Source organism: Drosophila serrata, unplaced genomic scaffold (genome assembly GCF_035046125.1).
Source record: "Drosophila serrata isolate PLE 108 unplaced genomic scaffold, ASM3504612v1 contig_240, whole genome shotgun sequence".
NCBI classification, from domain to species: domain Eukaryota; kingdom Metazoa; phylum Arthropoda; class Insecta; order Diptera; family Drosophilidae; genus Drosophila; species Drosophila serrata.
The window spans coordinates 4,084,870-4,105,414 of record NW_028257138.1 but is presented as its reverse complement, the minus strand read 5'-3'; the positions used below and the strand labels follow the sequence as shown (position 1 = coordinate 4,105,414).

Here is a 20,545-nt window from a genome sequence, read left to right as displayed (position 1 = left end):
CGATATATCGAATATTTGGGAACCATATCAAATCGTTCTTCAACACTATTATCGGCAACGCTCTGCTGTTTATCAATATTATAAAATTTAAATTTTATTTTACTAGCAAAAGTTATTTGTGGATTGAGCGTAAAGGCCTAATGGGCGTGCTAAAGCTACCGGTTCCTAAGAATGGGATTGGTTTTGGCCTTGAGAATGCCAGAGCGACGGACCACAACGCTGGGCGTTGTCATCTTCTGTGTGCCACTCTTCCGGATCTTATTCGTCAAAATGGGAGTAGCTTTGGCTTTGGGACGGACCCCGGCGGTGTTCAAAGTCTTTTTCTGAATGGATTCCTTTACCATCGATGGTGCGGCGCTGCAGAGAGTGCGCGTGGAGTTCAACCCTTTCAGAGAGAGGTCCAGTTTGTTGCAAATCCTGTCTAGATCCGCACGCATCCGCTGCATGTCCAAGACAATGGTCTGGCGGTCTTGGCGGAGTCGCTTGTGCTGCATTAGCATCGATTCCAGCACGTTCTTCTGCCGGATGACCTCATTCATGTGCTTCTGTACTGCAAAACCCTTAGGGTTTCTGGCTTCTCCATCTCCACTTTTTGCTCGCTGTACCTTCAGGTTCAAGCCGGCCCGGATTAAGGCCAAGGGCTTGTGGTTGCCCCTGGAGCAGGAGCTATGGGCCTTCGATTGGCTGGCACCGCCCTTGGCTCGACCGGATCTGATGGGCTTGGAATAATGCTTAGGCACGAGTGTGGATGGCAGTGGTGGCACCTCTGTGGAAGATCCAGCCGGAAGCGCAGGAACAGGCAATGCCACTACTGGTAACGGTCTCCGTTTGGGTCTTACCTCTGGAGAGGCAATTGCGAATTAATTAAGAATGGGTAAGTAAAATATGAACATAAAGTTCTTTACAATTAAATATAAGTTCTTTATAATATATTTATATAATGAAAAAGGGAAGAACTTACCCTGCATGGTCTGATGAATTCTTTCCACCATGCTGTCGTATGTCTTGCGCGTGTCGGGCATCATGGCGTTGTAGCGAGCCGGCACATGGATCGATCTTAGTGAAGGCTTCACTTTGTCCTTCCGACCGCTTAGCTTCGCGAGCCTTGCCTTGGCCAAATCTTCTCGCTCCCAGTTTTTGGCCAGTTGGGTGGTCAGTATGTGATGCAAAGCCAGTCGCTGTGTCATGTTGCTTAACCTCTTGCGGATGATTCTCTATAGGAACTTATTAATTTGGAAAACAAATTTTGATGGCCAAAATGTATTAAAAGCAAAGATCCTTAAATTTGGTCGACAATCTCTGGTACATGTTGAGATATTGAGAAGGTTATTCTGACAAATTTTGAAAGCCAACTTGGTCGTAACTGTTTATACTTTAAACCATGTGGAATTTAAGTGTTGGTAAGAAAAGTGTGTTTTAAATCAATCGAAATCGTTTCTAAAAGTAGGCTTTGCTTTTTTACTTTTTCCGAATTGTTGTACGAAACGGTACACATAAACTTTTTCTAAAAAATATCAATTGGAAGTCACGTTCTTTTTAACCCTTTAGAAATAATCCCGATGGAAAACAAACAAGCTGTGTGCGCTCTGCAGGAGTTCTGCTCCAAGTCTGGAAAGAATCTACCCATTTACGAATTCGCCATCGGCCGAGAAGGCGACTATATCTGCAAAGTGACTGCGGTGGAAATGGAATCCTCTGGAAATGGTAAAATAAATTAAATTTTCATTTTCTCAGCCATATTAACTTAACGGAAATATGAAACATATTTTAGGACCCAACAAGCGCGAAGCCAAACACATGGCTGCCGAGAATATCTGGCGCAAACTCTGCGAAGCTCCTGAGGTCAGCACGGAGATCCAGAATTTGAACCGGGACATGTTGAGGGAGCTGCGCGACTACTGCAGCCTCTATGGAATGCCAGCGCCCATCACCAAGGATGTGGAGCATAAAGGCTCTTGCGATGCCCCGGAATTCGTGATCCGTTGCTCAGTAGGTGCGGTTGTCTGCTACGGTAAGTCGGACAAGAAGAAGTATGCCCGCCAACAGGCGGCCGGTAAAGTGCTGAGCGTAATCACTGACGAGATGACTGCTGCTTTCGAGAACATGACTTTGGAGAGCAAGAAGACTTTCAATACCTTCAAAAATCTTGGAAAAACCGAAAGCGTGAATAAGAAGGCTGTGCCCCTCTGCGATCGCCACAACTACTTCAAGAATTTCTGCCCTGAATTAAAGGAGGCGGCCTTTGAGGTCATCCGTTCGGATAAGTATCGGAACACCAAGGATAAGGCGATGAGCCTTATGAGCGCTCTAAAGCTTAAACCGAGCATTGACACCGTAGAATCGACTTCCGTGGATCCGCTGCTTAAAGTCGACCTTAATTGTGAGTTTGATTGTCTCATTCTGGGGATGGAAAGCGAGATTTACGAGCAGATTATTGAATATTTTAAAGTAATGCTTGTCTGAGGTATATGTACTCCTCACTTGACTGAACAGAAAGATTCGTATTTGGTTGTTCCACTCGAGGCTCGACTTACATTTAAAACACCCTTACTATACTACTTATGTGATATATATTCAAAGCCTTAAACCTCAAATCTATGAAATAAATATTTTTACAGACTAATTGATAGGATCTAGGATCAAATCATAATATTGCCATGAGCTAAACTTTATTTATTCTGATTGATTGATATCAGAGATACATATATGCAATAGCAAGAGTGAATTAATTTAAAATTGCCTAAATTTGTTGAGACCTAAAGGTGACTGTTAATATTTTTACGTGCCAACTGAGCGTAGATGGTGCCATGTGGCTTGTCCACCGGGATGAAGACCTCGTTGTTATCCCCCGGCACGATCTGCTGGAACGGCTTTGTGTCGAAGTTGAAGTAATGCTTATTTGGCATGGTCATCGAGATGACCGACACCTGCGGCAAGACATCGAGGACCTGCCTCTCACTCAGATACAGAGTGTGCTGGACGGAGGGCGAGGATACGCCCACCTGGGGATCACCGGCAAAGTTGCGAATGATGATATTCTTGACCGTTTGCCAGGCCCGTGAGAAGTCCACGGTGTCAGTATCGGAATACTCCCAGGAACAGTCCACCACAGTGCTGAATATCCGATCATACTGATCCGGCAGGGATCGGAACTCATCGTTGACAAAGTTCACGAACGAAGATTGTGTTGTCTTCAGCACCCGGAGACCCTTGATGCCAGTGATGACGGTTTGTTTGGGATCTGCAGGGGGTAATCTATTTTATGTTGCTGTTATCTCAGAGAGAAGTTTCGCCCTTAACTCACCTGTCCGCCTCATGACTACGTCACAGTAGTGCTGAGCTGTGGGCGTAAAGACGAAGGCGTGGTTGTGCAGCGATCGATTGTCGATCGAGCTAAAGTTGCAGCTCGCCTGGTTTGACCTGCCCTGAGCCTGGTCCTGACCATTGGTGACCGTCCTGGTCTCCTCCTGGCAGACCCGCTGCCACGGATAGGCCTCCACATGAACGTGTGCCTCCTCCACATGGGAGTACTTGTTGATAAAGTGCTTGGCCAGCAGCAGAGCGAACTTCTCGGGACTCTCAACGCCATGCTTTTTGGCCAGCAGGTACACCGTGTTCTTTTGCGAGTCCGTGGCCACAATGTCCGAGTTGTTGCCCTGGTAGTAGTCCTTCTTGCTGTACAGCTTCAGGTGAGTGCCTACTTCGAACTCCTGGATGGTGTGAACGGGACCCTCGCGACTCACATGGAGCACCTTAACCGAATCCTTGCCATAGCCATGGTCGGTGATCTCGTACTGATACGGCTTGCCGTGGCCATCCATACCGATATGCGTCGCCTTTCCCTGGCTCTGGTTTACCGCACTGGTGGTCTGTTGTCTGAGGGGCGTGGCAAACATACTGAATGCAGTTGTTACTCTCTCTGTGAGCTACTGATGACCACTCTGGATCCACTCCCGCTTTTTATACCTGACGAAATCTCGGGGTGTAAAAGTGATTAAGAAATTTCGCCAGCGCCAGCTTTTCGCAGAAGCCATATATCTTACTTGGAGTCTTGCGCTGCTTAGTTTATGATTCTAATAATTTGGTAAATATATGATAATGACTCAATGCGATGCCAAGGTCAGGAGTCCTATCTATCTCCAGAAGTTTGCATCTCTCTATCTCTTGTTTACATTTCACCTGCTTTTTAATTTTGTTTTGCATTATTTTTGAAAAAAGATAAGCGTGGGGTGGATTTATTATTTATATTAAGAAGAAAAATTGTATTTCACTTGTTGCTTAAATAATATGAACGGGTTGCGAAGATGGTTCAGTTTGGATATATTATAGATTAAATTAAAGGGCTAATCATATAAGCTATTTATTATTTTAATTCGATTCTCTATCTCTCTTTTTTTCTGCCTCTCTCTCTCTTAGTTATGAGTTTTTTTTCAATTTGATTTTTAGGAAAAATTGGCGTTAAAATTGATAAAATATGGTATTGCACCTTCAGTCGGAAGCTTAAAAGAATGTGAAGGAGTCATTTCCGACCCTATAAATCATATATATTCTTGATCAGCATCAACAGGCGAATCTTTCTAGCTACATCCGGGCGAAAACATTTTTTTAAAGAAATTTTCCATTTTCTGAAAAAAATTAAAGGGGTTACATCATGAAAATTTGCAAAAATCGGTCAAAAATTAACATTTTAAATGGAGTATGCAGTTTTATTAACCTGCTAAAAATTAACATACGAACGCTTTCCGAATTGAAATTAATGCATTTTTGGCTTAGTTACGAATTTTTTAAATTTTGATTTGCCAAAAAAATTTAATATAAAAATGTAGTTTAATGGTATTGCCCCTTCAGTCAGAAGCTTAAAAGAAAGTGAAGGAGTCACTTCCGACCCTATAAATCTTAGGCAGTTTCATTAACCTGCTAAAAATTAACATAAGACCGCTTTCCGAATTGAAATTAATGCATTTTTGGCTTAGTTACGAATTTTTTAAATTTTGATTTGCCAAAAAAATTTAATATAAAAATGTAGTTTAATGGTATTGCCCCTTCAGTCAGAAGCTTAAAAGAAAGTGAAGGAGTCACTTCCGACCCTATAAATCTTAGGCAGTTTTATTTAGCTGAAATGTTTTAGAAATTAATGCATTTTTGGCTTAATTATGAGATTTTTAAATTTTGATTTGTCGTAAAATTTGCATATAAAAATATAGTAAATTACGATTAAAAAATGGTATTTCACCTTTAGTCAGAAGCTTAAAAGAAAGTGAAGGAGTCATTTCCGACCCTATAAATCATATATATTCTTGATCAGAATCAACAGACGAATCCATCTAGTCATGTCTGGTAGAAAAAAAAAATTCGATTTTTTTCTAATATTTTCTTATTAAATTTTATATTGTTAGCTTGTCAAAATTTGACAAAATTGTATTTTTTGTTAATTTTAAAACTCAGTATGCAGATTTGTTAGCCCTATAAAAACTAGCATAAAACAGCTTTCCGAATCGAAATTAATGCATTTTTGGCTTAGTTATGATATTTGAAAAATTTAGAAATGAAATGCCCAAAAAAATGGCATATAAAAGTATCAATTGAATATATGTACATAGAATACAGATATTTTAACTTTTCTTGCAGGTATACGAGGGGCAATAAGTCAGAGTTTGCTAAATGTCATATATATTTATATTTGCAAATCAAAATCTTAATTAATGTAGAATAAATCGTTTTAACAAAGTATAGAAAAAACTTAACTGAATTTTTAAAGTATTTAAAGGGGTAGCATCAGAGAAATTTTCAAAAATTCATAAAATTAAATTAATATTTAAATTAAAGTTCAATATGCTATTATTTTAGTAAAACCAAATACAGAAAAGCTTTCAAATTGAAATTAATGTCTTTATGGCATTACACTCAAATCCGTGATTCTTTGGGTAACTGCAATGGTATACATACTTCGGTTTCTCGAAGTTAGCTTCCTTTTTTTATTAATAATTATTTCATAACTTTTAAATCTGTGGAAACACGAAATGCCCCTGAATTAAGTTAAAGTTAATCCATCTTCTGAATTTCGAGACACACTTAAGATATGCCTGTTGTTGGGGGTAAGAAATAATCTCAATTTCGCGTTAAAACGTCTTTTAAAATTATTGTTGCACTTAGACTCGGACTTGGCTTAAATTAAAGATAAGGCTCTTTTTGAGCCAAAATAAACTTTGGCAGCAGATAATACATTTTTTTTAAAGAGGTGTTTATTTGCTTGACACGCTTGCGGTTTTGTTGTTTTATTTGTCTTGGGGTTATGCCGCCTCACATGGAAGATGCACTCCCACGGGTCCAAACATTTGTTTATATCTTTGTTTTGTAAGTTACGTAAGTTCCTTTTATTTTTGGCTTTATTTATTTAAGATTAAACTGAGCGCATGAGGAAATGAGGCCTCCTTGTTTGCTAAGCGAAAGTTACATTTTATTTATTTATTACTCATGCAAGAACATTTAATAATAAAAAATAGTGTTACTGCCACTTTATAAACTTGTTAAATATTACTATAATTAATTAAGTATGCATTCAAATCATTCAAAAACACTGCAAAAATGATTGATACTTAAGCAATTTAATAAGAAAAGAATAATATACTTATTTTACTGCACTTCATAAAAATTTATAGAACTATCTTAGCTGGTATTATGTTCTACTGATATGATAAACTATTTTATAACCATATGATGGTGGATCATAAACCTGAACAGAGAATCCCAAAAGTGGAATGATTCACTATCTAGATTTTCCACGAGCGTCGGAATGCTGTGATATTTTTTGTTTATTTATTTATTTCATTTTTTTACCAATGGACTTAAGGTTTTATGAAGCTTTTGGCACCTTTAGAAGAAAGAAAAACCTGCTGTCCACCTGAAGCGGTTCACTGAACTAAAAAACTGCGCGGGGAACTTATGAATGGGCGGTCTCAGAAGAAGCGAAACAAACAAAAGTCGCAAATTGTCTTCGAGTGAAACGCAAAGCAACGCCCTGTATGTAAAATATTATTAATATTTTTCTGACTGGCAAACATCGGCGAGTTAGTTGTCGCTCTGATCGCCGAGTTAACGGACGGAACGGATATATCGTAATGGAGCTACGGGGAATCCTCGTTCTTGTCGTGGTCCTGGCACAGGGATCACTGGGTGCCGTCCACGATGACCTGGCCCAGTGTGGCCTTCACGGCGTCTACCGGCAGCGACAGAGTCTCATCGAATCCCCCAATTACCCGGACAACTATCCGGTGAACACCTGCTGGGACTATGTGGTGCGATCTCCCTACCGCTGCCCCAACAAGTTCCACATCCAGTTCCTCGACTTCAAGCTGGAGCTCTCGGAGAATTGCAGTCGGGATTATTTGGCCATTGGCCTGGACAATGATGGTGATGACATGGATGTCCTGTGCGGCCAAGTATTGGGCATAAAGAAGTATCACACTCCGGATGGTGTCCTGCGTCTGCGCTTCCTCAGCGACGACTCTCCATGGACAACGAACGGGGGCTTTCGGCTGCTCATCACTCGTCTGGCCTGCGAAAGGGAGGATTTGGTGGCCAGGGGTCTGGTGGATGATGATGACGAGGAGATTGTGGATGGGGATACCGTGCAGGTGAACTCCAAGTCGCCGCCAAAGAAGCACCATCATCTGTTGCATCCTCAGCAGCAGCAACAGCAGAGTCCCCAACAATTATTGAACTTTACCCAGCAAACATCAACAAATCCCTGGGGCTTTCCGTTTGGCTTGCCTCAGCGTCTTGGATATCCCGCTGGTTTTTATCCTCCGCAGCAGGCGCCACCCTGTGCTCCTTCCCAGCAACAGGTGCAGTTCCAAGAGCAACAGAAATTCCTTCAACAGCAACAACAGCAGCAACAGCTATTATTACAGCAACAGCAGCAGCAACTCTTGCAACTTCAGAGACCTCAACAGCAACAACAGCTCCTGCAGCAGCAGCTCGTGAATCCTCAGCCACTCCTGAACCCCCAGCAACTCCAACTCCAAGTCCCTCTCCAGAACATACCGAACCTTCAGCAGGAGCTGCCTCTAATCTCTGACCAATATCAGACCACTTCCTTCCAACCCCATGCAGTGACCCTCAAGGATTATGATTCCCAGAGTCTGCAGCAGTTTGGTGGACAGCTGGATCTCTGCTGTGCCAGCAGCTTCAATCAGAACCACTTCTATCTATCTAGTCCGGGTTTCCCGAGGACTGTTTTCAACTATCTTTTGCCCAATCAGCAGAGGGACTGCGTCTTCTATATAGAAAAGAGCTCACCGAATGTGTGCCGTTTGAGGATACAGTTCAAGTTCTTTGATTTTGGACAGAATGCAGGAGGAGTGGGAGGAGTCTCTGGTGCAGGCTTTGGAGGTGTAGGAGGTGGACTTGGAGGAGGCCTTGGAGGAGGCCTTGGAGGAGGCCTTGGAGGAGGAGTCTCAGGTTTCGGTGGTGGCTTTGGCGGGCAGCAAGCCTGCAATGGTGATTTCCTGGAGGTCGATGGCCAGCGTTACTGCGGCTGCCGCTCGGGCTTTGTCCACAAGTCGTATTGGGCTCAGGGTCGTAAGGCTCTACGGATGCGGATTGGCCAATCGAGCAGCACCACCTCCAATGGCTTCCTGCTGGAGATTTTCCAGGATCAGGACTCCGACGGCTGTCGCCAGGATGCTATACCGGGCTTAGGATTGGGCCTCCAGCCTCAGCTACAGCAGCCACAGTTGCCTCAAAGGGGCTTGGGTTTGGGATTAGGCTTGGGCTTGTGGCCGCAGCCTGGTCTAGGTGTAGTTCCTCAGCTGGGACAGCCGAATCTTTGGCCCATGCAGACTGGCGGTGGCGCCTATCTCAGTGGCTATCCGGTGTCCTTTAGTCCCACTCCCTATCGCCAGGCCAGAAGGATAGCCTATGCCCGCGGTATCGATTCACAGCAGCCCTCACGAGTGGTGGAGACGAACTCAACCAGGAAGGAGTTCTACTATTTCGATGGCGACGAGGCCTTTGCTCGTTCCGCCTTGGAGAACGATGAGGATGAGGACAAGGTCACAGGGCAGGCACAGCTTCCAACGGAAACCAAGCCTACAAAACCGGTGGTCACCAAGGCCTTCGAGCAGAGCAGCTGCTCCTTTGATTACATGGAGGTACTGAAGCTATCGGTGGACACTCTTTGGCTGACCAAGCCTCTGTGCTTCTCGCCGCTGAGGAGTTGGTTCCCAAATATTTTCGGCTAGCAAAAGACATTTGTAATAAACAAATAAAATCAAAAACTAGAAAATTTAATAGTTTATTTAATTGTCTGAAAAGACTCAGAGGCATTTTTTAATGCAAGAAAATAATCGAACAAATAGACATTGATTTTATTTTTCAACAGTTGCCTGAGTTATTCATGTTGTTTATTATTCTTTAAAGAAACACCTTTAATATTTTGCTAAGAATAACATGTCATGACTTTCTATGACTTTTCTCCTTGAGAACTCTTAATAAATTAAATTCCTATTTAATATAGATGAATATTTTTTGTAAGATGACAATGATTTCCGTGTCTCAGCTCCTCTGTATCTTTGTATCTTTGTATCTTTGTATCTACGACAATTGTGTTGACGTCATACTGAGTGTATGATATATATATATATATTAGAATGAAGAAAAAAGTGGCCTTTTCACTGCGCTTAGTCATCTAACGGGTTGGTTACACGCTCCATGGTCATTATCAGCTCCCGGCACGAGTGTACCCACCGCTCGCCCTCCACCTTGACCCCACCTTAGTTATCCCCTCCCCTTATCTGGATCCGTCATACCCAGGCATAGATGCTCTCCAAGACGAGATAACCACATGGTTACATTGTTGTCTCCGCAAACAAACTCATACACACTCTTGGCTGGAGGAATCTCAGTTCCATTCAAACTCAATCCCAAGCCCAAGCCCAAGCCCACAGCCCAATCTCAATGTCATGGATATATTATATATATTCTCTAGCTTTCGCACTTGCCAAAGGTGTTAGTTTCTGTTGGTTCCCTACAATCGTCGTACTTATGTGGGATTAACAAAGACGGCGATTTGTGGTGTGGAAATGGAAAGTTAAGGTACTAGGAGATGACTTCTAAAGGTTCTGGAAGAGAGTTCTATGAACTTCAAATATTTCTGAAAATAAATATATTATAACAATATAGTTCGAGATAATATATGTAATTAGTATAGATATTTAGTAAAGCTTTAGTTTTAGTTGCAAGTAGAATTATTCAAGGGATTTAGTAGAGTTATAACAGAAATCTAGTAGAATTTTGGTTTTAATTAAGTAGAGATTCGGTAGAGGCAATCCCCAATCCCTTAAATGTGTCAATTGAAAAACGCTTTAATCGCCATTTGAATTGCACAAGAAATGTCGTATTTTATAATTTTATTTTGAAATATTTATATATATTTCCCGACTTTACATTAGACATAGGTATACTTTTCATTAAGTAGATAATAAACATATATATTATAGTGATTATTTTAATATTCTCGTATATACACATTGATATAGAACTCCATTAATTATAATCATTTCTTTCATGATGCACAATACTCTAATGTCATGGACCGAGAGAGACGACGTTACGAGACTTTGCTAATGATATGGCAACGTTTTGTGGTAATTAACTCCTGGATTAGGACAACGACAACAACGAAACAAATGGGGAGGACTACTGGAACTTTGTTTATTTTATATACAACACATTGAGAGAGAGTTATAAAAGTTTTAATTGTCTACAATTAGAGTTATCATCCGCCAACAAAGATTAGCAGGAATTATTTTTAGTTCACTTCGTTCAGCTAAAGGGGATAGTTTAGTCACCGGATTAGTTAGTTAATTTAGGCTAATTGTTAGTGCTTGTTGTTCTCCAGAATTCGTGTTCTTTGGCGCTCGACTTGGTCAGCAAATGTACAATTGAGGCTTGGTATACATATGTGTGTGAGTCCGTCGCAGTGTCCTGTCTGTCTCTGTGTCTGTGTCTGTGTCTGTGTCTGTGGTTTCTGTGTGTGGAATAATGTCCTTCGGCTATCCCTTAGCCCAGGAAGCGTATGTTGGTGAAGACAGCCTTGGCAGGACGCTTACGGTTGCAGAAGTTGACCGTCTTGCTGTGATTCCCCTTGCGATTCTCGTGGAGATTGACCAGCAGCTTGAATATGTCCTCCTTGCTCGGCGTGCAGGCGTAACGCAGCTCCGGTTCATAGTTGCTGTTGATAGAATTCATGTAAGAACTGATAATGGTAATGGTTATGTAATTAGCAAAATCGTTCACGTTTCGGCTATATAAATTCAATCTCTCTCTCTCTCTGTCTCTGTGGGGGGATTTCAGGGTGTATCTGTCTTTCGGGCCTAAAGAGACTCTTTATAAATGCATTACATTTTGGTTATTAATGTAAATTATTCAAGGTATTACAGACTACTAAGGGTTTTTGGGTGGGAGTTATTTTTGCATTTGGATCTTCCACAAATTGCCAGGAAGGTTTGGGGAACATACGCTATAAATAGCAGAGAAAGGCTTAATTTAAAGCTTTCCGAAATCCCTTCCTTCTCTTATCTATTACAGTTTGCAATTAAATTATGCGATAGCATCGGAAATGGATTTAAGATTATAAACTCGCATTCTTTGGATATTTTTATAACAATTTTTTGACAAATCAAAGATTAAAAACCTCATAACTTAGCCAAAAATGCATTAATTTCAATTCGGAAAGCTTTCCTTAGCTAGTTTTTATTAGTTTTATAAATCTGCGTACTTCATTTGAAATGTAAAAAATTAAAAATTTTTTCTTAATTTTTTGACAATTTTAACCCCTTATAAAATTTTCAAAATTTTTAAAAAATTAAATTTTATCCGGACATAGCCAGATTGACTCAGCTTTTCATACCGATCAAGAATATATATACTTTATAGGGTCGCAATTTTCTCCTTTACTTCGTGTTAAGCTTCGGAGTGAAATTATAATACCCTGGAAGGGTATAAAAATGTTTTCTATGGGATTTTACTTCTTTGATAATTATTTTCGTTGCAGATAAAATTATTCCCTTGAATTTTTCCTGGCAATTTGAGGTTTTCCGAAAAATATCCTAGATTAAGGATTTAATGCTGCGTTGTGCGGGTGGGGAAGGAACTACAGACAACATCCACTAAACTACAAATGATAATTGAGGTTCGGAAGGGACTCTCTAGTTATTATTAATGTGCTGTTTTGGGAAAAGTGGACTTGGAGTGGGTGGTGGAGTGTGGATACTGCAAGATTTATGGAAATGGAAAGGAACCTACCCGCGATTCTTGTTGTGGCGCTTCCAGGGATACCTGCGATAGTAACGCGAACGCTTGGGCTTGCTCTGGCCCAAGACCAAATCCTGAACGGCGTTCTCCAAGTCGGCATAGTCCTCGGCTCCGGTGGCTTCCGGTTCCTCTTCCTCCACGTAGACGAGGGGTAGAGTTTCTAGAGACGGATCCTGCAGAAGAATAGGGATTTTATTTATAAAAAGATTATTAAAAAATTAGATTCAAATATAAGGATGTATAAATATTAGTTATATTCCCCGAATAATTTCTCTATCTGCAGCTTTTCCCACTCCTTGAAATTCAACTTTTGGCTTCTCCACTCACCTCTAGCATTTTCATGAGCAAAGCGGATTTGTCCACCAGTTCCTGCTCGGCCCGTAAATCCTCCTCCATCTTCTTGAGAACCTCGAACTTGTTGCTGGCCAACTGGAGTTCGTTGTAAACGGCGTCGGCGTAATCGGTGGCCAGAGGCGGAGGAACTCCCAGCACTCCCAATCCCAGTTCCTGGGCGCGTAGTAATTCTGCCGTGAAATGAGCAAAATGCAAAAGGATATTATTTGCGAATTTAATGTTTATAGTGAAAAAAATACCGGTGCTAATCCGGCCACAGAAATACCCCCTAGAAGTCCCATTTTCCAGCTTATTCCGCCAGGAGGGACAAACTTCCGCCGTTTGATATTTGAAAGTTTGAATAGTTTGTTTGTCTGTCTGTCCGTCTACTTAAACATAATATTTTTCCCCCCCTTGGCTGTCTTCTCTTTGAAGGGAGCGGAAATTGACTGGCGGCAATGGGTTTTGTGGCTACAGGAGATTCGTTCCATGGTCGTCTCCCTTCTGCCTTCTGCCTTCCCTCTTTTATGCCCGTCAGTCAAAGGACTCACTGCAGCCGCAGGACAGCAGCAGCAGAGTCTGCCCGCCGCTTGGCTTTTGTCACGTCAACAGGCCTCTTGAAGCGAAAAGCCATTGACAAATGTCACAAGTCAAGCTCTGCAGAAAAAGCCATAGATTTTTAAGCAGTTAAAGTATTTTTAGAGAGTTTAAATCCCCAGTGATTTCTGTGATTTCTCTTATAAATTTGTATCTTATGAGGGGAATTTTTGAGTAACTTTAACTCCTAATTCAAACTGATTGAATTTCTAAAGCCCCATCGAAAAGACAATTAAGTGTGGAGGAGAGTCAACCGGCCGCGTAATCCTTTTTGACTGGCAACCGTTTTCATTGCCGACTTTTTGGCGACCCCTTTCGTAGAAATGGGGTGGACCTACTACACTCAGGCAGGGCGGCACTACATGGCGTGCACTTAGCCGTGTAACCACACCCACGGCAGGGCAAATGGGGGGCCCAACATTTTCGGTCAGTGCACAATTTTTCAAGTGGCTTTGGCGACCAAAATTGCTGTCCATGCACACAAAATATATTCAGTGTTTGCGCCAAGCACTTAACACACGCCCACCGCTGTCCAGTGATTTGCTTTCACATTTATATTTTTTATTTTTTGATGAATTTGATTCGACGCTCGACAGGCAGCCCCTCACTCTCCAGTATCGGATTTTGGTCTTGTTTTCCGAGTGATTTGATACAGGGAGTAAATGGATTGGAAATTTAACAATAAAATCAATGGCTAAAAGTTAGGGGGACTTCCTATTGTTAAAGGTGTAACTATAAGATGAAAAATAAACTCCCTTAAGAATATACATAGTTTAATTAGGAATTCATACTTGATAGGATATTGAAATTTCTTCATTCAAATTAATGTAAAAAACTCCATTCTATCATTTCCAATAAAAGCTTTTATGCTGCACTTTAAACCAAGAACGGAAATCCCTTGCGTCCTTTAAGGATGCACTAGGATTAGCTGCAAAATCTCGGTCAAGTCAAGTCTCTTAAGTTCGCAAGAGCTGGCGGTAATCGGAAAGTTTACGACTCACCATCGCCGGGATCGTAAACAGCTCGCTCCTGCGGCTCCTGGACATTCTGAATATCCTGGACATCCGATGGCGGTGCCGGTCCGTGTCGTCCGAAGATGGGGGGCAAGTGGAGACGCTGCGGCGCGGATGCACCAACATTGCCCTGGAGTAGGTCCCTTTCCCGGTCACCTCCACCCTCCACTTTGAGAATGTCGCCTGGTTGCCCCGACTGCTGGGCGGAGGCGGTGAGGAAGCCGGCTACGTGACGCGTCCCGCTGGCCAGGATCGCGGTTGCCAGGATGCACAGTGTCAGGATGTCGGGCTTCATGACGGTATGCTTGTATATATATGCTCTATATACAGCCTCTCTCTCGGCTTGTCCTCGGGATTAAGAAGCGCGGGTTGTTGTCTTCCGTCGATGGCGTCTCTGTAAGCAAGTGGAGATGTATGTACATGAGGGTAATTACCATCACTACCACCTAGGCCAGGGATCCTTTGCAACCCTCCCTCCGCGCGTGGGCGACGCTTTGTGTTTAAGCAAACAATGCGCACATAAACACGCAAACAAGCGCGGTGAGGAACCCCAAGAACACCCCAAGTGAAGACCGCGAAGGAGAACGAGGTGGAGGTGGTGGAGCAACGGTTCTCCTGGCAGGGAGTGGGTGTCAGGAGGATATCTGGTTCGGGGGATATCATCGGTTGGCAAAGGAGTCTCGGTTAGATAACTGGGCGACTAATACTTGGGGCTTTTTGTTCTGCGAGAAGGCTTAATCTTTCGCTGGTACTGTGATGCCAAACGTCACAAATAATTATAGGTTTTTTATTTAGAAGAAATATAGAATTTATTATTATTTTCACTTTTGACTGATAAAAAGTAAGGAATTTTTTGGTAAGAACATAAAACGTTCTACTCATGATTTTTTAAGTCTCTAAAATAGAATATTTGAGATTGTAACGAACGAAATCGCGTCCTAGATCATTATGAAAATGTGTATTCTAAAATAATGATATCATTGAAAAGGTATCAGAAAATAATTAATTAAACAAATAAAGTTTTACGCTACAGAAGCTCGGTTTTCAATGTTTTCGTAATAAAAAGAATTCTAAAAAATTTTAAATGAATACAATTAATAATTTTTTACATTGTCGACTTAGAAAATATTATTTAAACCTATCCTATAAAGTATTACTTTAAATAAAACTACAAAACCTTAAACAACTTTCAAGTAAAACCTTATTTTATTAAACCATAAATTGATAGGTTCCATTAAGGTTAACTTTAACTTTCTTTTTGTTAACATTCAACCACGGTTGCCTAGGCTTACCCGTTCTTAATATTATTATTATTTTTTTGTCATGTACTGCAGCGGGTTTTTATTGCCTCCGCCGCCGTTTCATTTAATTAAGTATGAACCCGCCGTCGAAGTGGGCGGCCAGGGGTTAAAGAAAAAAATCCAGTATGGCAGGGGGTTAAAAGGAGGCTGCCTGGCTTAACTCTTTCACAGCGGATTTGCAGGCCATTAGCCGTGGATACAGGCGGAAAATCCAGCTCCCTCATTGTTTTCTTTTTCGCTAAAAAAATTCATATATAAATGAGTTGCATGGGAACTTTTGGCACTTGCGGTTGAGCTGGTCGGAGATGATGTCTGGGATCTGCCTAATTTGTTAGCCAAGGGAGCGGAAAGTTTTGTTTACTTTATGAAATTTGTATAAACGAAAGCAAAGTGTGAGGATTTTTCTATAATTAAATGTGAAAATTCATTATTCATCTTTAAGAGCTTCGGAAAAATTTAGAAATTTAATTTTTGGGTGAATTTTGTTAGGCCTTAAAAAACCTATTGGTTTTATATATCATTAAAAGTTAATTTCTCAATTGAAACAATATAGTTCAATGGCTTTAGTAATTTGTACAATTATAAATCAATCACTATAACTTAATATAAAAATATTACAAGTTGCTAATTTTAAAAATCTTCTTTAGAATCTTCGTTCAAAGAAAATATTTTCCCAGAAAAATCTGTTAACTCAAAGTCGTATTTCTTCTGCATTTATAAACAATGTAAATTCATTTAAATTTCTCAAATATTATACGGTTAATTAGGTTCGAAAAACCTCACGAAGCTCGGTCACGCCCTATCCAAAAAGGGAAGAAAATATTCTGCATTCATTAAGGAAGAACTTTTTCCTTAGCCATTTTCTTTGACAATTTTCCGGCACGTTTTGCTTGAGTTTGATTGCGAAAATTTTCAACTGAACTGTGAAGCATATAATTTAGTCTAAATATTTGCGATTTCTTTTATACTTTTTGTCTTTGTTTGCTAAGGTTTTCTCTTTGAAAGAACAATGTTAAGTGCAATGGTTTAAATTATTTATTTTTTTTAGTTAATTCGCAACAGAAATTGCAATACACTCGGGGCATTTCCTGAGCAGCTAAAACTTTTTCAATTACTACACTTTGATTGCCACTTGGAGTGAAACTCAGCCGAAAATTACCCAAGGTGGAAGGAGAAGAAGGAGAGTAAACAAAGCAAACACGAATCGTTGTCAAAATGCTTTAATTAACTTGTTGACACAAAGTCAAAAAGAGGGGACTGAGTCCACAAAACACAAAAAACAAAAAATTCAACACGAAGTTTCACCCACATTTCTGGGTCCCCTGGGCGAAGTAAAATTAATTTAGCGGTCAGGGGACCATACTACGCGGACTCTATATACACGAGAGTCCATTACCTGTCACCTGTTTTCCCTTTTTTTTATTCCCCCTATGTCCGGCTACGTTTTCGCAATAAACGCTTGGCTAATTGCTAAATTGAGTTGAAATATGAACGAAAGTGGGCTCTGAGACCCAAAGGATATAGGCTGTGTCCTTAATTGGCTGTCCACCCACTTGTACTGTCCCGGCATGTGTCCGGGAATAGTGCAAAAACTTTGGTTAATTAGCAATCGGGAAAATGGTTACTGGGATCTGGGAACAGAGGTAGTTCTCTGCAAGTGCATCTGACATTTGTCCCCGGTTTAGTGCCAATTAGACACGGTCTCCTTGTGTAATAACCAAAGGGGACATTTATTACATAATTTCCATATTATTCAAAATTTATTGAATTGGTCGCTAGCCAGCTGGTGTCACTTGTCGAATTTTCCAAAAGCCAACACAAGCAATTGAGGAAAACCAGATGTCTCACTAGACACCGAGGGTTGAAAATCGGGAAAATGTGGGAGTTATACTCGAATAAAATTGAGTTTTTTGTTTATAAAATATTTGTTAAGGTGAAAACCCTTAAAAAACTGAAATACTGAAAATGTAAAATCTAACTACTTTATTTTCTTTTAGATTTTAGATAAGTACTTTGCAAGTTATAAATATTGTCTGGATCTAAGGTATATTTTGTACAAGGGTCCTAAAGGACTAAAGTTCTTTCTAAGCATTTTTTGTATTATTTTTACCTATTGAAATTTTCAAGATTACCTAAGAAAGACTTCTTGTGACATTAATCAATTAATTTTTTACCCTTAAATCTAAAAATTCTCTTCTTTTTGATTTCCATTTTTCAAGCGGGTAATAATCTAAGAGATCCTTATTAAATCCCATCAATATTAAGCCATCAAAATCTATATTAATTCAAGGTTTCTGCTTCAGTAACTTAAGAAAGTTTCTATCCAGAGTATATAATTTGATACCTTAGCCAGTTGCTAAGGTCCAGACACAAAAAAAAAGAAGAAAAACGCTGACACACTTTGGTAAACAACTGCAAGGACTTGGGATAAATTCCAGTGGGATGCTGTCCTCATATAGAAATACCTATGAAAAGCACCTGAGTTCACTACTGAATGATTTCGATTTTTATTTATTTCTTTAATATTTTTTTTCTTTGCACGAAAAAAGGGGAAAGTCGGCAGGTGAAAGACGACAGAGGGAGAGAGGGGGAGAGGGAGAACACAATTGCTTGACAGCATTTTCCGCAAATATTGATGCTTTTTTTCTATTTGTTTCCCAAAGACATTCATTGGTTTATTTACGCTTGACATTTATGCTTGGCCTTCGGGGGAATTCCTTCGAGTTATTGACATTGATAAAGTATTTATGGCGCACTTTTCGCACAAATATGTCCAGGACTAATTCATGTTGAGTAGTTTGAAAACCGCACATATCTTTTTTTCCAACCAACTTAAGGCGACATATGTGGCGTATGAGTAATATTTTGCTTTTGATTTTGCTTGCGGTTTCAAAACAATTACTTTGATTAAAGGTTGTCAAGTGAGATTTGTGCAAAGAAAATTACGGGTTAAGTATTTGATTTTACAATTAATTGAAGGAGGAAATATTTGTAGAATTAATTAAAGTAGTTGTTTAAAATTCCGTCTAAATGATCTATATATTTATTTTCTTATTTTTATACAAAGAAGCGCTGAGTAATTAAAAATGATTTAAAGTTTTAAGAATAAAATAAATTATTTTATATCTGGTAAAAAATAATGCTTTTTAAATTAATTTAACAATTGAACACTAAAATATCATATTCACTTGGCCACATGTTGTGAATTTAAAGAAACGTTAAACGTTTATGTCTTAATTGTTGTTAGGTCAATTTTCTTCAAAAAACCATTGTTTTTATTGTCCCTTTGTGATTTCTTTGTATTTAAGAGTTCATTAACCACACTAAATTATACTTGTATTATTTATAAGGCACTCATTTTGGTCTACACAGAAATTGATGACGAAAGCGACGGCATTTCTAAGATTTCGCGACGCGTTTCGGTGTCCTTTTTAACGGGTTTCGTGTGGCTCTAATTAAGCACGAACCAGAATATTTTTATAAATGTTATGTTAAAATTTTCTTTTCCCGGGAAATCGAACTATGGCAACACTCACTTTAAAATGTCGTTGGAAAATACAGTTTGGTTCGTCAAAGAACTGGGCAAAACTTGAGAACTTGGGAACTGTGTGTCAACTGTTGCTCCTGCTACTTGTTGAGCACTGCGTGGCTGACTCGCCTAGCTGCGTCCTTTTATATGGCCCGATCCGGCGGTTCAAAAAAGCCGATGTCTACATGTGTCGAGGCGCCAAAAGGGAAAAAGTGCGTAAAAGCTTCCCAGCAAGCTTTCAACACTGCTTCTCTCCGCTTCTAGAATATATATTTCTGGGTTTTATCAATGAATTATTTTCGGCACATTTAAAAAGTTTAGCCCTGCGATATTATGCCCCATGAAATATTCCCTTGGCAATTATTCAGCGTGCCAAGATATGCGCGCCACTAAGTAGGCAACAAGTCGCGAAATGGCGTCACGAGTTCACGGCTTCACACCACCCAAAAAAAAAAAAAATGTGCAGAAGAAAGGTGATAAATAATACTGGGGAGGGGCGAGGCCATTTGTTGACAATACAGTTTACGGAATATGGCAGCCGGACGCGTCATTTGATTCCCGGAATCTGGCTGCGACGTGGGCGGGGAAGGAGCTCCGTGACGCCGCGGAAATCCTTTACGCTCCGCGGAAAGTCCCAAGGAGGGAGAGCTTAACTTTCCTTCCATTGTCATTGGCCTTCTGTAAATTCTTTTTGCTGCTTTTTTTTGAAACGATATGTAAATGGAGTTGGCGAGTTTAACTATTCTATTTATGGAATCGTGACTGCTATATGACAATGCAAACTGTTGTGTGCGTGACAATTCATAAATCTCAGTTAGACGTGTGTATTTGGGTCATACTGATAAAATTGGCACAGGTGTAATTACATCACAAATATATTGGGTTCATAATTATTTTATTATTTTCATGATGAGAAATAATGGGAGAATTTAAATAACTTGAAATGAATTCTTAAAGCAAGCCAAAGAAGAAAGAAAACTAATGTTGGATTTATATAGTAGAATGTGTTGACAAATAATATTTAAAAAATCGCATAACTAAGCCAAAAAAGCATTAATTTTAATTTGGCAAGCTTTTCTAACTTAGTTTTTGTTAGGTTTATAAATCTGTATACTTGATGTAACATTTCAGAACATTCAAATTGTTTGTCAATTTTTTAACAATTTTAACGATGTAACCCCTTAAAAAATTTTTAAAAATTTGAAAAAAAAAAAATTTTAGACGGACCTATCTAGATTGATTCGGCTGATAATTCTGATCAAGAATATATATGGTTTATAGGATCGCAAATGACTGCTTCACTTTCATTTAAGCTTCTGACTGAAATTATAATACATATTTAAAATGTAAATAAGACCTGTTTCCAGTGAATTTGTTTCTTTAAATATTTTATGACAAATATTAAACTCTATTTTTGAATATTGTTGAAAGTTTGAACTCTTTCTGACATTTCTGAA

The 20,545-nt window shown here is 39.8% G+C and overlaps 5 protein-coding genes across 7 annotated transcripts; 2 read left to right on the top strand and 3 right to left on the bottom strand.

The window, feature by feature from the left end:
• The first annotated feature begins 29 nt into the window (after window positions 1-29).
• Window positions 30-2,623, top strand: LOC110177007 (RISC-loading complex subunit tarbp2-like). 2 transcript variants are annotated; one of them, XM_020943518.2, is made up of 3 exons: window positions 30-874; window positions 1,549-1,704; window positions 1,772-2,623. In XM_020943518.2, exons 1-3 carry the CDS (start codon window positions 871-873, stop codon window positions 2,461-2,463), a joined length of 852 nt encoding a protein of 283 aa, XP_020799177.2. In that variant the 5' UTR covers window positions 30-870; the 3' UTR covers window positions 2,464-2,623. The 2 variants fall into 2 exon arrangements, with proteins under 2 accessions (XP_020799177.2, XP_020799176.2); XM_020943517.2 differs by lacking the exon at window positions 30-874 and adding an exon at window positions 1,291-1,400.
• On the bottom strand, window positions 69-1,383 carry LOC110177006 (uncharacterized). Its single transcript, XM_020943516.2, has 2 exons — window positions 962-1,383; window positions 69-841 (listed from the first exon to the last, which is right to left on the bottom strand). The coding sequence occupies exons 1-2, from the start codon at window positions 1,185-1,187 to the stop codon at window positions 156-158; spliced, it is 912 nt and encodes a 303-aa protein (XP_020799175.2). The 5' UTR covers window positions 1,188-1,383; the 3' UTR covers window positions 69-155.
• Window positions 2,624-2,652: 29 nt separating the features above from the next.
• On the bottom strand, window positions 2,653-3,945 carry Uro (Urate oxidase). Its single transcript, XM_020943515.2, has 2 exons — window positions 3,305-3,945; window positions 2,653-3,241 (listed from the first exon to the last, which is right to left on the bottom strand). The coding sequence occupies exons 1-2, from the start codon at window positions 3,894-3,896 to the stop codon at window positions 2,757-2,759; spliced, it is 1,077 nt and encodes a 358-aa protein (XP_020799174.1). The 5' UTR covers window positions 3,897-3,945; the 3' UTR covers window positions 2,653-2,756.
• Window positions 3,946-6,863: 2,918 nt separating this feature from the next.
• Window positions 6,864-9,280, top strand: LOC110177058 (uncharacterized). The gene has a single exon (XM_020943576.2). The coding sequence runs from the start codon at window positions 7,119-7,121 to the stop codon at window positions 9,240-9,242; it is 2,124 nt and encodes a 707-aa protein (XP_020799235.2). The 5' UTR covers window positions 6,864-7,118; the 3' UTR covers window positions 9,243-9,280.
• Window positions 9,281-10,374: 1,094 nt separating this feature from the next.
• On the bottom strand, window positions 10,375-19,457 carry LOC110176977 (uncharacterized). Of its 2 annotated transcripts, none has more exons than XM_020943484.2 (5): window positions 19,096-19,457; window positions 14,247-14,652; window positions 12,643-12,839; window positions 12,307-12,488; window positions 10,375-11,257 (listed from the first exon to the last, which is right to left on the bottom strand). In XM_020943484.2, exons 2-5 carry the CDS (start codon window positions 14,551-14,553, stop codon window positions 11,062-11,064), a joined length of 882 nt encoding a protein of 293 aa, XP_020799143.2. In that variant the 5' UTR covers window positions 14,554-14,652; window positions 19,096-19,457; the 3' UTR covers window positions 10,375-11,061. The 2 variants fall into 2 exon arrangements, with proteins under 2 accessions (XP_020799143.2, XP_020799144.2); XM_020943485.2 differs by having other exon boundaries at window positions 10,375-11,233.
• Window positions 19,458-20,545: the final 1,088 nt, after the last annotated feature.

Bases quoted from the DNA above. Each gene is read 5' to 3' on its own strand.
- LOC110177058 (XM_020943576.2), top strand. From the start codon at position 7,119: ATGGAGCTACGGGGAATCCTCGTTCTTGTCGTGGTCCTGGCACAGGGA.
- LOC110176977 (XM_020943484.2), bottom strand. From the start codon at position 14,553: ATGAAGCCCGACATCCTGACACTGTGCATCCTGGCAACCGCGATCCTG. The intron at 12,489-12,642 runs GTGAGTGGAGAA...ATTCTTCTGCAG, and splicing joins TGCTCATGAAAATGCTAGAG to GATCCGTCTCTAGAAACTCT. The intron at 11,258-12,306 runs GTAGGTTCCTTT...TACCATTATCAG, and splicing joins CGCCACAACAAGAATCGCGG to TTCTTACATGAATTCTATCA.
- LOC110177006 (XM_020943516.2), bottom strand. From the start codon at position 1,187: ATGACACAGCGACTGGCTTTGCATCACATACTGACCACCCAACTGGCC. The intron at 842-961 runs GTAAGTTCTTCC...TTGCCTCTCCAG, and splicing joins AATTCATCAGACCATGCAGG to AGGTAAGACCCAAACGGAGA.
- LOC110177007 (XM_020943517.2), top strand. The intron at 1,705-1,771 runs GTAAAATAAATT...AACATATTTTAG, and splicing joins AATGGAATCCTCTGGAAATG to GACCCAACAAGCGCGAAGCC.
- Uro (XM_020943515.2), bottom strand. From the start codon at position 3,896: ATGTTTGCCACGCCCCTCAGACAACAGACCACCAGTGCGGTAAACCAG. The intron at 3,242-3,304 runs GTGAGTTAAGGG...TACCCCCTGCAG, and splicing joins CGTAGTCATGAGGCGGACAG to ATCCCAAACAAACCGTCATC.